General features: G+C 56.6%; 4 protein-coding genes across 5 annotated transcripts; 2 read left to right on the top strand and 2 right to left on the bottom strand.

The window, feature by feature from the left end:
- Window positions 1-553: 553 nt before the first annotated feature.
- On the bottom strand, window positions 554-4,030 carry C22H1orf232 (chromosome 22 C1orf232 homolog). Its single transcript, XM_087445802.1, has 4 exons — window positions 3,931-4,030; window positions 2,533-2,616; window positions 2,324-2,421; window positions 554-851 (listed from the first exon to the last, which is right to left on the bottom strand). Exons 1-4 carry the CDS (start codon window positions 4,012-4,014, stop codon window positions 554-556), a joined length of 564 nt encoding a protein of 187 aa, XP_087301928.1. The 5' UTR covers window positions 4,015-4,030.
- Window positions 4,031-5,427: 1,397 nt separating this feature from the next.
- On the top strand, window positions 5,428-6,375 carry ZNF593 (zinc finger protein 593). The gene is made up of 3 exons (XM_004425768.3): window positions 5,428-5,685; window positions 5,918-5,980; window positions 6,075-6,375. Exons 1-3 carry the CDS (start codon window positions 5,486-5,488, stop codon window positions 6,214-6,216), a joined length of 405 nt encoding a protein of 134 aa, XP_004425825.2. The 5' UTR covers window positions 5,428-5,485; the 3' UTR covers window positions 6,217-6,375.
- A 290-nt stretch (window positions 6,376-6,665) lies between these two features.
- Window positions 6,666-10,292, bottom strand: ZNF593OS (ZNF593 opposite strand). Its single transcript, XM_087445751.1, has 3 exons — window positions 10,279-10,292; window positions 7,104-7,263; window positions 6,666-6,824 (listed from the first exon to the last, which is right to left on the bottom strand). The coding sequence occupies exons 1-3, from the start codon at window positions 10,290-10,292 to the stop codon at window positions 6,678-6,680; spliced, it is 321 nt and encodes a 106-aa protein (XP_087301877.1). The 3' UTR covers window positions 6,666-6,677.
- An 86-nt stretch (window positions 10,293-10,378) lies between these two features.
- CNKSR1 (connector enhancer of kinase suppressor of Ras 1) lies at window positions 10,379-20,271 on the top strand. Of its 2 annotated transcripts, none has more exons than XM_087446524.1 (21): window positions 10,379-10,471; window positions 12,737-12,894; window positions 13,000-13,185; window positions 13,796-13,876; window positions 14,279-14,320; window positions 14,402-14,506; window positions 15,074-15,133; window positions 15,247-15,315; window positions 15,640-15,741; window positions 15,823-15,893; window positions 15,968-16,065; window positions 16,190-16,296; window positions 16,373-16,403; window positions 16,796-16,968; window positions 17,865-17,938; window positions 18,056-18,127; window positions 18,629-18,702; window positions 18,848-18,909; window positions 18,991-19,090; window positions 19,165-19,346; window positions 19,598-20,271. In XM_087446524.1, exons 1-21 carry the CDS (start codon window positions 10,420-10,422, stop codon window positions 19,865-19,867), a joined length of 2,169 nt encoding a protein of 722 aa, XP_087302650.1. In that variant the 5' UTR covers window positions 10,379-10,419; the 3' UTR covers window positions 19,868-20,271. The 2 variants fall into 2 exon arrangements, with proteins under 2 accessions (XP_087302650.1, XP_087302649.1); XM_087446523.1 differs by having other exon boundaries at window positions 18,818-18,909.
- The last annotated feature ends 37 nt before the right edge of the window (window positions 20,272-20,308 follow it).

The raw sequence follows: 20,308 nt of genomic DNA, 5'->3' as shown, positions 1-20,308 counted from the left end.
CTTTGCCTGGGTTACCTTCCCTTTTCTCTCCACTCATCCTTCTAAGATTATATATATTCATTCTCCCTCAGGAATTCCCGAATTGCCCAGTCGGCCTCACCTCCTCTGAGCTCCCCAATACAGCCCTATTTTTGTGCCTCAACTTGTCATCTTGTGTGGGACCCGCTGGTAGTCTGAGTTCTCTCGTTAGTCTCTGGTCTTCGCCTAGTACAGGGACGGCGCACATAGCAGGGCCACAGGCAACGTCTGTCGAATTAAAACAGGCTAGACAGGACGACGGGGCCTGTTCTCTGGGGTTCCCCGGGTTCCTGGAAAGTTGTACCTCACGTCTAACACAGTCTATCCCTATACCCGGGCTGTCCCTGGTCATTTTCCCCCTGTATGTTTGTGGGAGAAGGGAGGGAGGATCCCACCAGATGGACCCCGTCCTGAGGTTACCCACCCAAAAGCAGCCTTCCCCGCTGTCCGGACAAAAGCACGCGGTCACACGGGGTGTGGGGCCAGGCTTTTTATGGGGGGAGGAGAGGGGCGGGCACCCAGTTCGGCTGTCGGGCTAGTCGCCCTTGGGCGCAGCCTTCACCCTCATCTCGGCCAGTTTGTGGGTGAGGAAGCCCCACTTGAAGCCGGCCACAGCGTCGGCCTCCCGCGGCTGCGGGGGCTCGGCGGCCTCCTCCGCGGCCTCGTCCCCGGCTTCGGGGTCCGGCTCCGGGGTGGGTTCGGCGCCGCGCAGCATGGACGCCGCCGCCGCCTGCTGCTGCTGCCACCTGCTGGCGAACGCGTCCCAAAGGCCGGGCCCGCGAGGCGCCTCCGCCGCCGCGGCGGCCTGCGAGGGGGGCCGCGCCGCCAGCGGGCTGCGGGAGAGTGGCGAGGTCAGGGGCCGGCCGAGAAGCCCCCGGAGAGGATGAAGGAGAGGAGGCGGGGTCAAGGGACCAGCAGTAGGGCCCGGGGAGTCAGGCAGAGGTCAGGTGACCGGAGGGGCCCCGGAGACTGGGGGCAGGGCAGGGCCTGGAGGCAAGGCGAGGGCTCTGAGGCACTGGGAAAGGGGACTGGGGTGGGACAGGGTCAGGGGATTAGGTGAGGGGTCTGGGAAGAGGCGGCTGGGATCAGGATCCCTGGAGAGAGAGCGGGGGTCAGGGAAGGGACTCAGGGAGAGGGATGAGGCCAGAGGGAAGCCAGAGGCGCCAGGTCGGGGAAGGTGGGGGAGGAGCCCTGAGGGAGAGGCGGGGCCCAAGGATGCGTGGGAGGCGAGTGGGACCCGGGTGCCCGCAGACCCGGAGAGGGTGCGGGGTCAGGCTCTGGAGGCGAGGGTCCGGGAAGCCAAGCGTGGGGCGCTAGGGAAAGAGGCGGGTGCGGACAGGGGTCAGGTTCTGTGATGGACGACAAGGGAGACCAGGAAAATGAGGCAACACTGGGAAGAACGGTGGAGCGACCTTGAGGAAAGGAGAAAGGCCTAGATCGGAGGCTTAGGAGAGAGGGGGACTGGGGAGGAAGCAGGAAGATGTGGGGTGATGGGCAATCAAGGAGCGGCGAGGAGGCTTGAGGTGGGAGCCTCAGGTCTGAGGAACAGTGCGAGAGCTGGGAGGGAGTGGGGATGGGCGCCGGGAAAGAGAAAGGAAACCCTGGGGAGGAGCTGGTTGGGTCAGGGGGCCCTCGGGGAGAAAGGAATAGGGGCGTGTCAAAAGCGGGATGTAACTGGGCTGGAGGAAAGGGCAGAGATGGAGTGTGCGCCAGAGATTTTGAGTTAGGAGGAAGACTGAGGCCCTGGGTCCCACCCCCTAATCCCCCAGCATCAAAGACCTTCTAAGACAGTGGTTCCTACACTAGTGTGCCTTGGGTCTTCAGAGCATTTGCTGAAAATGTGGATCCCAGGTCTCACCCACACCTGCTGAATCAGAAGCTTTGAAGGAGAGTCTGGAAATCTGTGTTTGTCACAAGCTCCCTGGGAGGATGAGGATTTAAACCAATATTTGGGAACCACTGATCTGGACTACCCTCTGTTCCAGACACCTAAAAGTTCTCCTCTTGGTTCCCTGGTTCCCTGATTCTAAGGAGATGACCCCTCCCTCGTGGATGGAGGGAGAGAGTCCATAATACCTTCTAGCACCTCAATCCCAACAGCTGGTAAATTCCTCCTGAGATCTAACCTAATCTCCCAGATATGCTGATTTGGCCTCTTTCCTGCTAAGAGAAACAGAAACAGCCAGAGGCTGGCCCTCCCCAACCCACCGTGGTCAGACAGACAGACAAATAGACCAGATGGGAAGGACATGGGAGAAGGAGGACCCAGGCCCATCCCAGAACCCTCCCCCCAACACACACATACTGGTCAGCACAGGGCTCCGGTGGCAGCAGTTTGTCCTCATCTTCTTTGTTAAACAGAGATGACATTGTCAACCAACCTTTCACCCCGACGCCCTGAACCTGGGAGGGAGAGGCTGGGAGTCAGACAGGAGCCCCAGCACCACCTCCCAGTACTCCACAGCTGCCTCTGCCATGCTCCCCTGGGCTAGGGTGGAAGAAGGGAGAACTTACCCGGCGAGCCAGCTGTGACATGGGACTGAAGGCCTCTTCAGTGGGTCCTGCTGTCTCAGACTCCACTAACGCTGGGTTCTCCCTCTGGGACACAAAACCCCCACCCAGCATGAGAGAGACCCCAGAGGAATGGGACCCCGCTCCCCCACTGCTAGCCTGGCACTCCAAACCCCAGAGAACTAAACACGCATCTATCTAGTCCCCTCACACTCTCCACAAATGCATACAGGTACTCCTCTACACAAAGCTGCCAGTCACCTACATTACCTGTATAGTAAATCCCTGCTGATGCCCTTGAGCACACACACCTGCCCGCCCACAGACGCCTCCATACACCCCAAAAACATGTGGACAAGGGCATGCACGCTGATGCAGACACACACTTGTACATGAGCATGCCTCCACATGGCTACTGCTCTTCACCTGTACGTAGATGTACATACTATGAGGCACCTACACAAGGACACATACCATTCACACCTGTGCACTGATACAACTGCAGACAGCTGCACAGAGGCCCACCCACAGCACACAAAACCTCTCCACCCATCCACAGACACCAAGACACAGATGTACACACACCCAAACACACACACCATACAAACATAACAGCTGCAAATGCCTGCACAAAGGCACGTGGGCATAGACTTCTGCCCAAAATGTACACACCTGAAAATACCCATACCCAGTTCATACCTGCACATATACCTTCACTGGATTCCACACAGACGCCAATCCTAATACTGACCCACAAGTACTTCTACACAAGCCCAGCCCTAACACCAAACTGTCTAGACATACACTTATTCACATACACACACACACCACAGAATGACTTCCTGCTACTACCACATCTATTTGCACAACTGCCACTTATCGCAGCCTCTAGACCTAAGACTGTTCAGAGCCTTTTCAATTCTTTTAATATCAGGACAGACATGGTCCAAGGATGGCTCTGATCTGATGCTGCTACAGTGACGCTCAGAGTACAAGTGCCACGTCCCCTACCTCCAGCACCAGGGGGCTCACTTCCTCTCAAGGCAAGGTATCCCACTTCTGCTCAGCTCCACCCATTGCAAAGTTGTGTCGAGCTGAGTGTACCCCATGTGGCTACTGCCCACGGTCCTAGAAGGATCTCTTCCACGTGGCAGCTCTTGAGATCTTTGGAGACAGTAACCACTCCTCTGGTGCCCTCAAGTCTACTTTTCTTCCTCAGTTTTCTTGAATGTCCTGGCTTTCTGACACTGCCCCATGACATTTGTCATCCCCAAATGTGCCAATTGCTTCTGCACAAATGTGCCTCTCTCTCTCTGAGCCTGTCCCTTGCCCTTCTTAGTACCTTTCTCTCCTGCTGCCCCTCTGCCTAGGCCCCACCCAGCAAGCATGGTTGGTACCCACCTCCTCTGCCAGGTCCTCCTCAGATTCCCCACTCAGGGTCTGTAGCACTTTGGACTTGTAAGTTTTCCAGAAGGCCTGGTTCATGGCTGCAGGGGAAACGGGCCTGGCACACAGGCATGGGAAGGCAGTGGCTCAGTGGGCACCCAGTGGTCTGGCGCCAGGAACTTGGTGAGGCCAAGAGCTTGTTCCAGGATCGGGTGACTTCATTAAAGATGTACCAGCCTCCCCAGCTGGCACAGTGCCCTGCAAGTGAACCTGATCCAGAGGAATCTGGGGTGTGGGTGGGGCAGAACAGGCTTCTGCTGCCTCAGCCCCTTGTCACATTAGCCAAAAATAACAAAGACATCTCTTTCCACAGAGGTCTCCTTCCTGGGCCTAGGAGTACTTGAAGTTGATCTCTTGGAATGGCTCCAGAAAAATCCTCTTCTATTCACAAAGTCCATTTACAAAGTCCTTGTGACTGGAGCCATACCAGCTTGCCCTCAGCAGGGCCCCACCCTATGTCCCCACGGAGTCTCTGTGAACTGGAGTGGGAGGGTCCCAAGGCCCCCAGTCGGCGCCCTGGGCTTACATTTCACTGCTGTGTTAGGGCAGGAAACTGATTCCTCTCCCCAGGGATGCACGTGCCTGCCTCCTTGTTTCCTGGCAATAGATTCCAACAAGCTGGAGCCCCTGAATTATTGCTGAGCTCCCCTGGTCAGCCTGGAAGGCTCCAGGCTCCCGTAAATGGGGAAAGGCTCTCTGGCTCTCTCCCCACTCTGAGCACACAACACTTAGGCTGGATCTCTGCCTTTGCTGCCAGCCCACGCCTCGGAGCCCAGAGCTCAGAGAAAGAGGGCAAAGATGGGAGGTCCTTCTCTTAGCATTTCCTGTTCTTGTGAGAGGAGCTGACCCCTCTTCAGCCTGGCAGGATGCCTGTGCACTGTGATCTCTGGGAAGGAACACCCCCTCCTCACGGATTTGGCTGGGGTTGCAGGGAGGATGGAGACCCGAGGGAATAACTAGGGAGCGGGGAGAAGTGGTGAGGGCTTTGTCAGGGAGTGGAGGTATCTTGGGAAGCTGTGTGGGGGACCGGGATCCCAAACGTATTCACTCTTATTCATTTATTAATTTATTCACATCACAGACATTTCTCAGTGCCTCCCAGAGATGCTTAAAGCATGCCCCCTCTACTGTGGAGTCTAAGATCTGGGAACCAGGAAGCGGTGACAGGGTCAGAGGATGGCGCTGAGATAGGTCGGACCACGCAGGGCGGGCAGGGCAGCGGAACCTGCTTGAATACCCCCAGGCCGGCACCACCCGGCCGCTTCCCCAGCGACGGCCTCACGTCCACGGATGAGGACGCCTGGTCTGGCCCAGCCCGAAACCCCAACACTGACGTCAATGGCCGCCTGGGGGCGCTCAAGGCGCGGCCTGCTAGAGTGACGTCATCAGAGGCGGTCTGCAGAGCCGGCTTCGGCCCCGGGCGTCGCATGACGTCACTGAGAAGTCCGGAAGTGCCCACACGTGTGCTTGTAACTCGGCTCTGGGTGCCCTGGCCCCGCTGTCACCAGCCATGGGTCGCTCCCGCCGGACGGGCGCGCACCGAGCGCACTCCCTGGCCCGCCAGATGAAGGCGAAGCGGCGGCGGCCGGACCTGGATGAGATTCACCGCGAGCTGCGGCCCCAGGTTTCCGCACGGCCCCGGCCAGACCCCGGCGCCGAACCCGACCCCGACCTGCCAGGGGGCGGCCTGCATCGCTGTCTGGCCTGCGCGTGAGTCCCGGCCAGACCTGGCCTGAGGGGGAGAAGGGTCTGCGGTAAAGGCAGGGGTTGTGAGGTGGCGGCCCCGGGGCGCGCCGGGTCTCCTCTCCGGGGACCCGTGGGTCTGCGGGCCTGCCATCCCTTCAGACCCGGAGCCTGGTGTCAGGGAACGAGCTAGGGTCAGGGAGCTAGGCGTACCTGAGAGGCATCACCTCTCACTCTCCTCTTACCCCCATCCCTACAGGAGGTACTTCATGGATTCCACCACCCTGAAGACCCACTTCCGATCCAAAGACCACAAGAAAAGGTATGAAGGAGTAAGGAGAGGATTGACAGATGGGTGCCAGGCAGACAGGGCTCACATCTGGTCAGCTCCCAACTCCTATTCTTCTTTCTCCCAGGCTAAAGCAGCTGAGCGTGGAGCCCTACAGTCAGGAAGAGGCCGAGAGGGCAGCGGGTATGGGCTCCTATGTGCCCCCCCAGCGGCTGGCAGTACCCACAGAAGTGTCCACAGAGGTCCCTGAGATGGACACATCTACCTGACATGGCCTGAGGATGCAAGGCAGAGGAGCTTCCCATGGACAGTGGTGCAAACGCTAGGCTGGAGAGACTGTGCCAACCTATTTTGGCCCTGGGTTTGGGAAGTGGATGGCCTATTCTGGGTGCCCTGCCCCCGCCCAATAAAGGAATTGAATAAAGGGAGCTTGCCTCTGACTCTAACCTCCAGGCCACTCCCCCAAACTCCTGCCCTGTAAGGGTTTCTTTACTACTCCTGTGTCCAGGGACCAGGGTGTCTATTCCTCACTTGGTCCAGCTTTGGAACCTGCATCCTTGCCCTCCCTCAGGGGTCCTGGCATCTGAGCTGGAGGCCCCAGACAGAGCCCACGTGTGGGGCGGGGTCGGGTTTATACCGTCCTGCTTCCACTGAGGGCAGATTGACCCCCAGCGAAGAAGTAGGCTCCCAAGATTGCAGCCCCCTCTAAGTCACCTACCCCCAGGGCCTGTCATGGGGCCTGTGGCGGCCGCTGCTGCCCCACCATCTTCCAGACGGCATAGCAGGAGCCGCCCAGCCCGAGGACAGCCAGCAGTGTAGCCACAACCCCAGCCACTGGACTCCGGGGCTCTGCCTTTAGCTTCCCGGCTACCTGCATCTGGGGGTGCAAGGAGAGTTGCGTCTGAGGGGTCAGTTGAGACTTCTGGGAAGGTGGGGGGGTGTGAAGGGGCTGAGAAAGTACAGCTGGGTGAAAGAGATGCGGATGCCATTGCTGCCCCAGGGAGATTCCACCCCAATCCTCTCGCTTCATTGCCCATCTGGGCCTTGGCTGCTCAGGCGGCAGGGAACGTGACAGCCTGGCTTTTGGGGTATCAACCCAGCCGTGGTAGGGGGATGAAGGAGTCGGTGCCAGAAGCCATCAGTTAGGAGTACTTACCTGTAGCACCCGGAAGTAGCCAGGGGTCAAGCGTCGAAATCGCATGGTGGATGTCGCTAGTCTCCCTGGCGGCCTGTGGGGTGGAAGCAGGAATGAGGACCAGTGGTGTTCATGGTACCAAGTAATGGAAATCAGGGCATAGAGGTTCCTGACCTCTCTTCTGCCCTCAGAGGATGCTCACCAGCGTCTGCCCTCTTAGGTCTGGCAGGGGGCGGGGCAGCTGGACCTTTAAATCTGTCCCTCCCCCCTGCCCATCTGCCCGCCCTGCCAGCCTTAGGAGCAGCTGTCAGGAGAGATCAGCATCAGGCCTGAGCAGCACCTCCCCCACCCACTGGGGAGGCCAGGCTGGGTAGGCAGGAGAGGGCCTGCCTGGCAGGGCTCAGGAGTCTCAGGCCTGGACCAGGTACTGGGAGGGCCTCCCCAGCCCTGGTCCCGGCCACATCCCTACCTCAGATGATTGGATGTTACCAATCAGCTCCCTGCAGAGGAGGGGGAGGTGCCTTATTAACCCCCCTCCAAACAGCAGTATGCCTTTTTCACTTGGTTTCTGTTACATCAACCACCCCTGCCTTGGGGGAGGGCACATTTCACCCCTTTCCACAAAAGCGAAGTTCCTGCAGGGACTTCCCTACTCTCAGTTTGGGGACTATAATAAAAGGAAATCTGCATATACTGATTAAGAAGGCTGTCCATGGTGTGCTAAAAAATAATAGCTGACTGTGCTGGGCACTGTTCTAAGCACTTTACATGTATTATTTCATTTGGTATTGATTAGCTCATAAAAAGGAAAAAAAAAAACATATTTGGGGAATAGTATGTAGAGTATGCATATTTAGAAAAGGACGAAACACCCGGAAAACAACAGTGGCGCCCACTGGGGTATGGAACAAGGATATGCTGGGAAAAGGGCATGCCCTCCTTTCACTTAATGACCTATTGTTACCTTTGAAATTTTTATAGCAAATATGTAGAAAGAACTTTTAGAAACTCATAAAACTACCTTTAAAATAGAAGCCGCCATTTACTGTGTCTGTAACTGCCTAGCCCTGCCGGGTGCAGGGGGCACAGAGTAAAGGCACTGCTGTGGCTCTTAGGCCCCCATCCTTTTAAGGGAGCACCTGAGCACAAGTGGTGAGTTCTGGTCTGTTTCTCCTCTACAGGCTTGTGAGTTCAGGGAGGACCAGGGCTGGCTGGCTTCTCACCTCTGTATCTTGTGCCCGCTCAGCGTAGTTGTTTGATGAAATCAGGATGGTGGAGATAGATCTGTTTATTGGGCTTCCCCAGAGTGTCACAGGAAGGCCGTGGTAGGAAGAGGCAAAAACGTTAAAGGAGGCCGCAGCACGGAGGAGTGTTGGAGGGACACACAGTGCAGGGTATGAGGACGTGAGGTGAAGGATGAAGCCAGAGAGGTGAGGGCCATGTTACAAGTTTGGAGCCTACTGTTCACAAACGAGGGGCAAGGCCTGCAGGGCCTGCAGGGACCTGGCCAGCTGGAGCGCCCCCGTTTGAAGGAAGCAACCTACGGTCTGCACTTGTGTTTGATGCCGCGTGTGAAGGTGGGATGGGGGTCAGCAGAGCTGGCCAAGTTCCAGAGAACTCAGTTTGTATGTGAAGTTATTAAATGCTGACAACTAAAACACATGCAATACACGGGCCATCTGTGGGCCACATTCAGACTGTGGGTGTCTGGGTTACAGGCAAGATCATGAAGGCTGAGTGTTGGGAGCTGGTAGAGATTCTGAATTAGGTGACCCAATCAGAGGGACAGGCTCTGGGAAAGCCTGACAGGCCCCTCCTCACATAATTAAGGCAATAATAACTCAGATCTACCCCGTGTTACAGACTTCAGAATGCTTAAAGGACCTCCTCACAGCACTAAGGTCTAGGTGTTCCTCTTTTAGAGAGGAAGAAACAGGTTCAGAGAGATGTAGGGGTTGGGCTCAGTCACACAGCAAGTGGAACTGATTCTGTCGGATTCCAGAGTCCTGGGACTCCCCTGGCCTGAGATGATGATGATGACAAAGATAACTGCAAACATTTAGTATGTTTCAGACATCGTTCTAAGAGGAAGGCTCTTAACCTGGGCCTCAGAATTCAGGGGGCCCATAAACTTGGATGGGAGAACATATATATATATTTATTTTTACTAACTTCTAACCAAAATTTACTATTTCCATCTATATGGATTGAAGTGTTAGCAGTATCTGTGGCTTTGTCATCAATAGGAGTCACAGATATTTTTATATCAAACTGTGGTTACTGCAAGTATCTCAAAATATTTATGCTCATAACTATTTCAAAATCGTGATGGTTGTTAACCCACCACTAAATTGCACTCTGTCTCAGACACTTCTGCGATTTAGCTGCCGTTGATCCGGCACCTCTGTGCCCAGTAGAGGGTCAGTGACCAAATGGTGAATCTGCCTGTTCTCACACCAGTGACCCAGGCTTCTCCATTACTCCTGCATTCCCTTTCTTTAGCTGTTTGCTGATCACTGTGTGAGAGGAGGTGAGTCAAAGACCACCCCACAGTTTAATGTTCTTATTCAAGCTGCATGACAATACACTGATGTCATTAGAAAAGGAAAATTTAACTTTAACTTGCCAGTCTTGTTATTTAATGCTAATAAACACATATTACTATATCATAAATTTAATAATAATTGTCATCATTGTAATCTTCAGCATTGTGATTTTATGCTTTTAAAAGCACTATTCTGAGAAAGGGTCCATAGGTTTCACCAGACTGCCAGAAGGGGCCATGGTGCAAAAAACAGGGAGCTAAAAACCCCTGTTCTAAAGGTTTTAGAGCTATAGACTTGGGTGCTCTGCACAGCAGCCCATTTTACTGACAAGGTAACTGATGCACGATGGGCAGGGTTAGCCCCTGCTCACGCAGCTGGGATTTGCACCCAGGGTTCTGGGCACCCTAACCTCTGGGCTGTGCTGCTGCACTGCTCACCTTTGGGCCCCTTTTGGAGGAGCCTGAAGGTCAGGGTCTGGCTCTGCGATTTGAGGCCAGTTTGGGGCGGGGTGCCAGGCTGGCTCTGAGGTCGCCTGGGTCACACACCACTGGCACCGCCCTCAGAGTCAGGCCGCCCAACTGCCTAGGATGCCTGAAGGGCGGGGCAGGAGGCGGACTGGCGTTGGGCCAATGGCTGTCGCTGCGCCTCACCTGGCCAGCCACATGGGCCCAGGTATGCTGGCGGCCCCGCCCAGGGCCCAGCCCAGCCCCTCCCAGGCCTAGGCTCCGGGAGCGGAAATTCCTGCGCCGGCAGGACGGAGCGGGCGTCGATCCAAGCGGCCGGCCGCGGCTATGGAGCCTGTAGCGACCTGGACCCCAGGGAAGGTGGCAGCTTGGCTGAGAGGTGAGTGGGGCTGGGACAGAGCTGGGCTTGAGGGGTACTGGGACCGGGAGAGGAAAAGGAAAAAGAACTTGCCGAGTCCGTCAATTGGTTGTCAGTCAACAAATATTTGTAAGTGTCTGTCATGTACCTGGTATAATGCTAGGCAGAAAAATAGATGAGATGACTGCGGGGGGCCCGAGGACCCAGAAGGGGTCTCCCATCGCCCCAGCATTCCAAGAGGCTGCCAGAGGCGATGCGGAGGCAGTGGTTGTGTAATGAAAACACGGGGGGAGGGGCGGCCCTGGCGGGGCCCACGCCCACTTTATCTCTTTCATCTTCCCTCCGCTCTAGGGCGCAGTGGGCTGTTATTAAACCCATTTTTCAGAAGCAGAAACTGGCGCACTGAGCCAAGAAGTGATTTGCTCAGGCTGTGGAGTAGGGCTGGCCCTGGTGTCTTTTCCCTTCTCCCCATCCTGAGGCTCTCAGTGAGAGAAGCAGAAGCTCCAGCCAGACTGAAGGGGTTGGCAAGGCCCTACCCTAGGGGCCTCCAGGGGAGATGCGCCACCCCCCCCTCCCCGCCTAGATGGACGGGAAAGGCCCAGACTGCCGACAGACTCAGAGAAGGCAGGACATGCAGCTGGGAGGGGGAGGTGAGTCAGGACATCCCTCCTGGAGAGGAGCTAGAGTGGAGGGGCAGCGGGAGTACACTGCCCCAGGCTCAGGGTGACTGGCCCTGGTAAAAGCAGGGATTCAGGGCTGGAGTCAGACTCCCAGACTGGGTTCCAGGCCCAGCCCCTCCACTCCCCAGCTCTGTGACCATAGGTCTCAGTTTCCCCATCAATAAAATGAGAAAGGCAACTCTGATCTCTTGAGGTGGACAAAATGAGACATTGGTGACAAGTGCCAGCATGTGTAGCTCAGTGTCGGGGTCTGCTCGGAGGGATGCAGCACAGCATATTCACCGTGCGTGGGAAGGGAGGTGCTCGAGGGCAGTAGCCGTGGAGTAACAGGTTCATGAACTCCTAGTCCGGTTCTCTTAATGTCACACAGGGAGTGAGGGAGAGCTACTGATCACACGCATACCCCAGTGAAGGAACCTGGAATGGGAGGAATTTCTTCAGAGTGAGCAAGCTAACTATTAACCTCTATTTGTATCAGTTTTCCCTTCTGTAAAATGGGGATAACGATAGTCTCTCCCTCCTAGATTTGGTGAGGATCAAACGTGTTAATATGTATAAAGCCCTTAAAATTTTGCCTAACACATAGTAAGCATTCAATAGATATTTTTCTTATTTTTGGGTGTCTCCCTTGTGCCAGGCATGGGCTGGAATTAGAGATGAAGTTATTTCAGACCCAGTCCTTGGAGAGCTCATGATCAAGTGGGAGAGGCCAGTGCTCAAGTGCAGGGGTTTGTAGAGGCACAGGGGGCAGTGGGAGCAAGAGAGGCCCCCCACCCGGACTGGGAAGGCTTCCTGGAGGGAGTTAGATGAAAAAGGGAGTAAAGGAGCTGGAAGAGCAGTCCAGGCAGAAGGAATAGCACATGTGAGGACCCTGAGGCAAAAGGGCATTCCAGGAGCTGCAGGGAGTTAGTGCTCTGGATCTGAAGTGCTGAGTTTGGGGGCTGGGCCAAGAGATGAGACTGGAGAGGCAGGCGGAGGCCTGATCATACAGGGCCTTACAGCTGATGGTCAAGAGTGGCAGTAATCATATGGTGGCTGTTACTGTCTACCATGAACCAGGGAATGGGCCAAGTGCTTGACATGTATCATGTCATTTAATGCACACATGATTAGAAGGTAGGTGCTTTTATTATCCCTATTTTAGGTGAGGAAACTGAGGCACAATTAAGTAACTTGCTCAAGTCCTGGCACTCTGGTCTCCCTGACTGCAAAGCCCCATGCTTTTATCCCCTAAATCAGTAGTTCTCAGACTTGAGCAAGCATCAGAGTGCCTGGAGGATTTGTTAAAACAAACTGCTAGACCCTTCCCCCAAGTTCTGATTCAGCAGGTGTGTGGTGGGGCCGAGAAGTTGTATTTCTAACAAGTTCTCCAGGGAGGTGGCTGCTTCTGCTGTTCTGGGCACCATCTTTTGAGAGCTACTGCCCTATACTCTCCTACTTCTCGACTCGTAGCCTCATCTGTGTAATGGGCAGAACGCAGCCCAGGTCTCAGGGTTGTCATTAGGAATAGATGGGAGGGAAAAGGACTTTGCAAGAGTGAAGAACTGGCCGAAAAGGCCATGACATGCCCTGGCTGCCCCTATGCTACCCCCTGCTCTCCCTCCAGGCCTCGATGATTCCCTGCAGGACTATTGCTTTGAGGACTGGGAGCTGCCTGGCAAGTACCTGCTCCAGCTCTGTCCCCGCAGCCTTGAGGCCCTGACTGTGTGGCCTCTGGGCCACCAGGAGCTCATCCTGGAAGGGGTGGAGCAGCTCCAGGCCCTGGTGAGTGAATGGAGGCCACACTGGCTGCAGCTTCCACCCACCTGGGGGTTGCCGATGGGGGGCTGGCCACTGCCAGTGAGGTGACCTGCCCCCTTTCTGGCACAGAGCTCTGGGCTACAGACAGAGAACCTGCAGAGCCTGACAGAGAGGCTCCTGGAGGGGACCCATGCCTTCCAGAGCTTAGTCCAAGGCCATCTGGGGGGCTGTGCCGAGGCCCCTGCCGATGTCCTCAGTGCAGCTGTGGACCTGGTGCATGAGGCCCGTACTCTCCTCTTCTGGCTCAGCAGGTACCTCGGGCTCCTCCCAGGGTCTGGGTGACTGGGGAGGGGACCCTTCTCATCCTTGGCCTCCTCCAGGGCCTGGGAGAGAAAAAGAGAGCTTGACTCTTGTTCAGATATGGCGGAGCAGGGCAAAGAGGGTAGTTGGTCTGTGCGGTTGCACTGGGATGCCTGGCTTCCCACCCCGCCCCTAGCGTGTAATCCTAGCAGTCATATCAACAACACTACATGGAGAGCTTCTCCATCCCTTCACTGGCTGCTGCTTGTCCCACAGGTCCCAGCTCACATGTTACCTCCTCAGGGAAGCCTTCCCTGTTATATACTCTCAGAGCTCCCTACACTTCACAGCAGTTGAAATTAAATCATTATTGATGTAGTTGTGTGTTTAAGGTCTGTCTCCTCAGTGCTTAGAACAGAGCCTGGCTTGTATTAGGTGCTTGACAAATAAGTCCTGTGCTAAGCTCTGTAGGGGGATCAGTCATCTCCTTTAGCCCAAACCAAAACCCATCAGAGCAGGTATTATCCCCAAGTGTCAAATGAGTAGTTGGCTCCGAGTGGTTCTGTGACTTGACTGTTAAGCACAGTCCCCTAACCACTGCTTTGTCCTTCCCCCTGCCAGGTACCTCTTCTCCCACTTAAATGACTTCTCGGCCTGCCAGGAGATTGGGGAGTTGTGCGGGCAGCTGGGCCAGGCCTTGCAGGAGGTAGGAGAACCAGGGGCCAGGCTTGGCCCAGGCCACAGAGACCAAGCCAAGCTAGAGCTTTTTATAAGCTGTGAATCAGCACAGGATCGGGTGTGAGGGCAGGAAGAGGCGAGGGCAGGAAGAGAGGCGGCCCAGCCACTGGGTAGGGGGCAATGGGGACATGGGGTCTCCTGGTTCGCAGGGGAGCTAGGATGTTTGACTCTCAGGAGGGAGTGGAGCAGGGGAGGGCATGTGTGGTCACTTCTGGGGGCCTGGTGTCAGGGGGATGAGACCTCGGGGCCAAACTCTGAGGCCATGTAGTTCTGGGAAGGGGGCCAGGGTACAGGGAATCCCACCCTGCCCTCGGCAGAAGGTAATGCCTGGTACTCAGGGTAGGCCCCTGCTCTCTCACTCTGCTTCCAGGACTGTCCAGCGGCTGAGAAGGAGAGCAGAGTCCTGAGGATTGTGAGTCTGGGGGGTGAGCAGGGAGTGGGGATGGGGGTTGGGATGGGGCTGCGGCTAGACATCCTGCTCCCCCTCCCCCAGTGCAGCCACGTGGTTGGAATCTGCCACAACATCCTGAGCTACAGCCCCAGGGAGCTGCTGGAGCAGAGGGCTGTGCTAGAGCGCGTGCAGCTGGATGATCCTTTGGTGAGTCCTGACCTCTCATCTTTCACCTCTGACCCTCTGGCAGCCTTGCCTGGGCCCTGAAATCTGGTTCTAGGATCCCACAGAATCCGGTACTATTACGACTGGAAAGCCTTTTTTGTACAGATGTTAAAGGCCCAGAGGACTTTCCTGGGGTCCCACCGTCCCAGGGCTGCAGCTGGTGTGGTCTCAGGTGACACATTCCAGCCCTGGGACACAGGCCTGGCAGGTTAAGGGAGAGGGGAGAGGACACAAACTTTTCTGCTTTAATCTTTGACCAGTTGGGAAAACCAGAGCCCCCAGCCCTGTGCCTGGCCCGCTCCTGTCCCTGCTTATCCCTTCAGTTGCTGAAAATCTCATACCTCAGAAGTCAGCAACCCCAGCTTCCCTCTAGCCCTTATCAGAGAGGAGTGGCAAGCCCAAAGTCACACAGCAAGTTGGGCAATGCCAATTTGGGGCCAGCTCTTTTCCCAGTTCTGGCCACCCAAGAATCCTGGTGCCCAGCAGGGGTCCTGCCCACTGGTGCTGCTGCCCCCACACCCTTAGTGACTGCAGCCTCTGCCTTGGCAGGGCCTGGAAATCCACACCACCACCAACTGCCTGCACTTCGTATCCCGAGTGGGTACCCAGGTGAGAGCCCCACGCCCTTTTCAGCCACCTACCCCCAAGACCCTCTTGCCTGGCAGCCAAGCCAGCTTCAGGCCCTAGGAGGCACAGCCTCTGAGCCCCACTCCCCGTACCAGGTCCCCACTGACTCCCAGCTGCAGATCCTGCCTGGAGACGAGATTGTCCAGATCAATGAGCAGGTGGTGGTGAGTGAGGAGGAGAGGGACATGGAGGGAGTGAAGGGGGTACTGAGTAGAACCCAGGGCTGGTGGGTAGGGAGGGCCCCTTGGAGAGACCAGGTTGTGGGAGCTGCCTTCCATGAGATGGGCCACCTCACACAAGTTGGAGCAGCCTTGGTAGAGCCAAGGTGGAGGGACTCATGGAGGCTTCCTGGAGGAGAAGGAGGAGGTGAGGCAGAGCAGGAGGCTCAGAGAGGACTCCGCGGGCGAGGGCTGTCAGGTTGCTTCAGAGCCTCCTGCCCAGCTTGATCCAGCCCAGCCTCCCTGCCCTGCCCACTTCCCTGTCCCTAGGTGGGCTGGTCCCATAAGAACGTGGTGAGGGAGCTGTTGCAGAAGTCAGCCGGGGTCAGCTTAGTGCTGAAGAAGGTCCCAGTGCCGGAGACCCCCCCACAGGTACTGCCCCCCGACCCTGCCCCAGCCTGCTTTCAGACCCCTGTTGTCAGCTCCACCACCCTGTTTCTGGTTGTTCCCCAGACCCCGCCTCAGGCCCTGGGCTCCCCACAGCTAAGGATCCCATCGCTGGCTCTGGCCCCACTGTCTCCCAGGTAACAGGCTCTGCACTGGGTGCATCTGGGCAGGGGAGCCATGGGCTCATCTCATGTCCCTCTGCTCTCCCCAGAGCCCCATCTGAAGACGTCTTTGCCTTCGACCTGACCTCAAACCCAAGTCCTGGACCCAGCCCTCCCTCGACAGGCAGTTTCAAAGCCCCACCAGGTGGTAGGTGCCCCGGGCAAGGCATGTGGGGTGCCTGGCTCTGACCCCTGTACTCTGACCCCCCATCCCACCACTGGGTCTGGGGCTGGGCTCATGGACCCTCCTCTCTCTCCTCTCTCCCTAACAGACTCTTCCTCCCTTGACCCTGAGCCCCTGCCCATCCCCCCTACACCCCCAGTCACACTCCCAGCAGGGGTCACAGAGACTCGGGAGCCCCCAGAAGACCCTGACAAGGTAAGCTCAGGGGCTCAGCAAGGAGGGGTGTGTGGCTCTGGACCCAGACCTTCTCTAACCCCTATGGTCCTTTCAGAGTCCTGTCCCTGGTCGGAAGAAATCAAAAGGTATGAGATGCATCTGACTGATGGGGTCCCCTAATATGAGGAGCTCTTTATAGTGCTGGGCAAGGACCCCCCCCCCCAACTCCCACTTCATACACAGCCTCTCCTGGAAACGGCTCTGTTTCTGGGGTAAGACAGATCTGTGCTCCCAGCCTGGGCCTCTCACCAGCTCTGTGACTTTGGGCAAACGGCTCATCCTCTGATCTTCTGTGTCCTTGTCTCTAAAATGGAAGAGTCTTCCCCACCTCAGAGATGACACTTGTAGCATTCCGAGCACAAAGTATGAGTTCAGAAACACCAGCTTGGGTATGCTCGTGGGGGGCAAGAGAGTGGGTTTGGGGGTCTGGGATGCCTTGCCAGCCCCTCACCAACCGGGCCATGCTGTGCTGCTGCAGGTGTGGCGACGCGGCTGAGCCGCCGGCGGGTGTCATGCCGGGAGCTGGGCCAACCGGACTGCGATGGCTGGCTCCTGCTGCGCAAGGTGGCTGGTGGCTTCATGGGCCCGCGCTGGCGCCGCTGCTGGTTTGTGCTCAAGGGACACACGCTGTACTGGTACCGCCAGCCCCAGGTGAGACCCCCATACGCACACACAGGTAAGCAAGTGAGTGGGAGCCACGGTTATTCTCCCTCTTCCACCATCCACTCCCATCTGTGATCACAGGCAGGCCACAGACCCTCCTGAGCCCCAGTGTTCCCATCTGTAAAATGAGGACACTCTGGAGAGAAATGAGCTAAAATGTGTGTAAAAGCAGTCTGGAAAAGGTATCACAGGCGGTGTAGAGAGAATCACTTTTATTCTGCCCACCTCTCCTTCCTCTTCTGTTATTCTGTCCATCCTAGTGATGGGTTATTTGTTCAATTGTTTATTCATTCAACAAACATTCGGGTGCCTACTGTGTACCCAGCTTTGGGGTGGGCACTGGGGACACTGGGAAGACTTGAACAGTTCCTGCTACTCCAGGCTGGTAGGGGAGAGGATGAATATACACTCCCGGACAGCGTGGGGAACACATGCTATGGCGAAGGAAAAGCCCAAGGGGTGGGTGGGAGCCCAGCAGAGGTGACCAGTCCAGCCTGAGGAGTCGAGAAGCCTTCCGAGAAATCAGTGCCTTGGGGTTAGTCAGGTGGAAAGGGGAAAGAAGACCAGGAAGGGGGAACAGCGTTAGCAAAGCTCAGTGGTGTGAAGCAGCTTCATCTGTGTCTATGGACTGAACAAACACACAAGCAGGCTCCTCTTTTGTGGCTATTTCTCTGGATATCTTTGGCTCCCCTTTCCTGGCTCGAAGGCACTCCTCCGTCACATCCCCTGCCCGCACCCCAGATTCCTGCCTTGAGCTCTGGGCACTGAGAGATTTGTGGTTAGAGAGCCCAGGAGATGCCCTCTTCCCGCCCCTGCCCTCAGGAGCCTGACTGGGCCTCGAGGGTGTCGGGGCCTCATGCTGACCCACACTGTGATTCCCGCAGGATGAGAAGGCTGAGGGCCTCATCAACGTCTCCAACTACAGTCTGGAAAGTGGACAGGATCAGAAGAAGAAATAGTTAAGTCCTGGGGTGTGACAGGCTAGGGGATGGGGAGAGAAAGGGAGAGGTAAGGTGACAGGAGGGGCTAGCTGGGGACAGCAGGTGGCTGAGCGAGGCCCTCTGCTCCCTGGCAGTGTGTTCCAGCTTACCCATGACGTGTACAAACCCTTTGTCTTCGCTGCTGATACCCTGGGTGATCTGAGCATGTGAGTGCCACCCCCTCACCCCCAACTCCCACGTGAGTACTTGGGAGCCTGGTCAGGAGCCTGGATTCAAATCCAAGCTCTCTGATAGTGGTTGGTCAAGACACTCACTTCTCTAAGCCTCAGTTTCATCATCTGTGAAATGAGCTAATAAGAGTTCCTACCTCTATGGGCCGGCCTCATGGCTTAGCGGTTAAGTGCACGCGCTCCGCTGCTGGCGGCCTGGGTTCGGATCCCGGGCGTGCACCGACGCACCGCTTCTCTGGCCACGCTGAGGCCACGTCCCACATACAGCAACTAGAAGGATGTGCAGCTATGACATACAACTATCTACTGGGGCTTTGGGGGAAAAAATAAATAAATAAAAAATTATTAAAAAAAAAAAAAAAAAGAGTTCCTACCTCTCAGAGTTACTCTGAGGATTAAATTAAAAAATGATATAGGTGGAAAGCCCCTCTCATACAGTAAATGGGAACTCCCTGAGACCCATTTGCCCTTCCGCAGGTGGGTGCGCCATCTCATTACCTGCATTTCCAAGTACCAGTCTCCAGGCCGGGCCCCCCTACCCCGAGAGGAAGGTGGGTGTCTCACAGCGGGGGGTCTCGCCTGAGCCTCTGCCTTTCCTGGGTTGGGGTCTGGGAACTCAAATGCCCTAGCCCACTCCTTGGCCTCCCCAAACCCTGTGAAGCTTAGTGGGTTCCCCAACTGCTGCTGTCACCCCAGACTGCTACAGTGAGACAGAAGCAGAAGACCCTGACGACGAGATTGGGTCCCGCTCAGCCTCGGTGAGTAGGGGACGGGCGGGGGTGAGTAGCAGGGCATGGAGCTCAGACTGATACCCTCCTCTCCTTCCGCCCTGCCTGCAGCCCAGCCTGGCCCATGCTTGCAGTTCATTGCATGGAGACACATCACCTGCAGCCACCCCCACGCAGGGCAGCCCCCGGACCTCCTTCGGCTCTCCAATAGGTGCTGTGCTGGGATTGGGCGCCGAGATGGAGGGCTGGGGTGGCACACCCTCATTCTGCTCCCTTCTCCCACAGACAACAGTGAAGGGGCACTGGAAGGAATGGTGCGGGGGCTGAGGCAGGGTGGCTTGTCCCTTCTTGGCCGGCCACAGCCCTTCACTCATGAACAATGGCGGAGCTCTTTCATGCGGCGCAACCGAGACCCCCAGCTCAATGAGCGAGTGCACCGGGTGCGGGCGCTACAGAGCACACTCAAGGTCAGCTGGGGGCTCTGGGCATGGCGAGGGGCTGGGCTCTGGGCTTTTGGCTCTGGTTCCTGGCCCTCAGCTCTGGGGTCACCTGTGGACTGGGCCCAGTTCTAGGTTCCTAGAGCCAGGCTCTGGATCTGAGAATCAGAGCTAGACTGGGCCAGGTGCTGGGTTCTAGGCACTGGACTCCAGAGTTAGCTCTGGGCTCAGGCTCCGCCCCTCCCTGGGTGATCATGACCCCTTAGGCCCTACTCTTACAGGCAAAGCTGCAGGAGCTGCAGGCCCTGGAGGAAGTGCTGGGTGACCCCGAGCTGACTGCGGAGAAGTTCAGACAGTGGAAAGAGCAGAACCAGGAGCTCTACTCAGAAGGCCTGGGGGCCTGGGGAGTGTTGACAGCTGAGGGGAGCTCCCCAGTCCAGACCTCTGACTCCAGAGAACAGTCTTCCCCCACTCTGCCCTCTGACCCTGAGGAGCACTCCCATGTCTGCCCCCTGACTCCAGAGAGCAACCTCCGACCTCCTGACCTCTGACCCTGGCCAGTATCCTGATCTCCAGCCCTGAGGACCACCTCAACCCCCAGCCTCTGACATGTCTAGGACAGAGCATCCCTAGCTTCTGCTCAAGGTTGGAAGTAGTACTGGTCCATGGTCTCACCCCAAACTGACTCCCACTGCCTGAGCTTCCACCATTTCCGCTCCTTTCTCCCCTGGAGGGGGTGAAGTGAAGCGAGCTGTGTGCCATCCTCTCCTCCCTTGCCAACGAAGGAGCAGGAGGCTGGGCTGAAAGAAACTCTCTCCCATCCTCTGACCTTTGGGGGCACAGACCTGCCCCCCTCAGTCCCTGGGCACTTCTGCCTTCACCGAACCAGTCTGTACAGGCCTTCTTCACTTTACACAAGAGACACTTGTCAACCAAATAAAGTCAATTTCTCTAACATGAATCTACGCGTGCCTTTTACTTCCATATTAGAA

The sequence above is a fragment of the Ceratotherium simum genome, chromosome 22, assembly GCF_057802395.1.
Source record: "Ceratotherium simum simum isolate JZ-2026a chromosome 22, ASM5780239v1, whole genome shotgun sequence".
In the NCBI taxonomy this organism is placed as follows: domain Eukaryota; kingdom Metazoa; phylum Chordata; class Mammalia; order Perissodactyla; family Rhinocerotidae; genus Ceratotherium; species Ceratotherium simum.
Note: the sequence above shows the minus strand (reverse complement) of the source record. Positions and strands in the feature narration are given on the sequence as shown.

Excerpts from the sequence above, each read along its gene's own strand:
- C22H1orf232 (XM_087445802.1), bottom strand. The coding sequence starts at position 4,014 with ATGAACCAGGCCTTCTGGAAAACTTACAAGTCCAAAGTGCTACAGACC. Across the intron at positions 2,422-2,532 it reads TGTCACAGCTGGCTCGCCGG|GTTCAGGGCGTCGGGGTGAA; the intron begins GTAAGTTCTCCC and ends TCTCCCTCCCAG. Across the intron at positions 852-2,323 it reads CCGGAGCCCTGTGCTGACCA|CCCGCTGGCGGCGCGGCCCC; the intron begins GTATGTGTGTGT and ends ACTCTCCCGCAG.
- ZNF593 (XM_004425768.3), top strand. The coding sequence starts at position 5,486 with ATGGGTCGCTCCCGCCGGACGGGCGCGCACCGAGCGCACTCCCTGGCC. Across the intron at positions 5,686-5,917 it reads CATCGCTGTCTGGCCTGCGC|GAGGTACTTCATGGATTCCA; the intron begins GTGAGTCCCGGC and ends CCATCCCTACAG. Across the intron at positions 5,981-6,074 it reads TCCAAAGACCACAAGAAAAG|GCTAAAGCAGCTGAGCGTGG; the intron begins GTATGAAGGAGT and ends TCTTTCTCCCAG.
- ZNF593OS (XM_087445751.1), bottom strand. Across the intron at positions 6,825-7,103 it reads GCTACTTCCGGGTGCTACAG|ATGCAGGTAGCCGGGAAGCT; the intron begins GTAAGTACTCCT and ends TTGCACCCCCAG.
- CNKSR1 (XM_087446523.1), top strand. The coding sequence starts at position 10,420 with ATGGAGCCTGTAGCGACCTGGACCCCAGGGAAGGTGGCAGCTTGGCTG. Across the intron at positions 13,877-14,278 it reads TGGGCCAGGCCTTGCAGGAG|GACTGTCCAGCGGCTGAGAA; the intron begins GTAGGAGAACCA and ends CTCTGCTTCCAG. Across the intron at positions 17,939-18,055 it reads CAGGATCAGAAGAAGAAATA|TGTGTTCCAGCTTACCCATG; the intron begins GTTAAGTCCTGG and ends GCTCCCTGGCAG.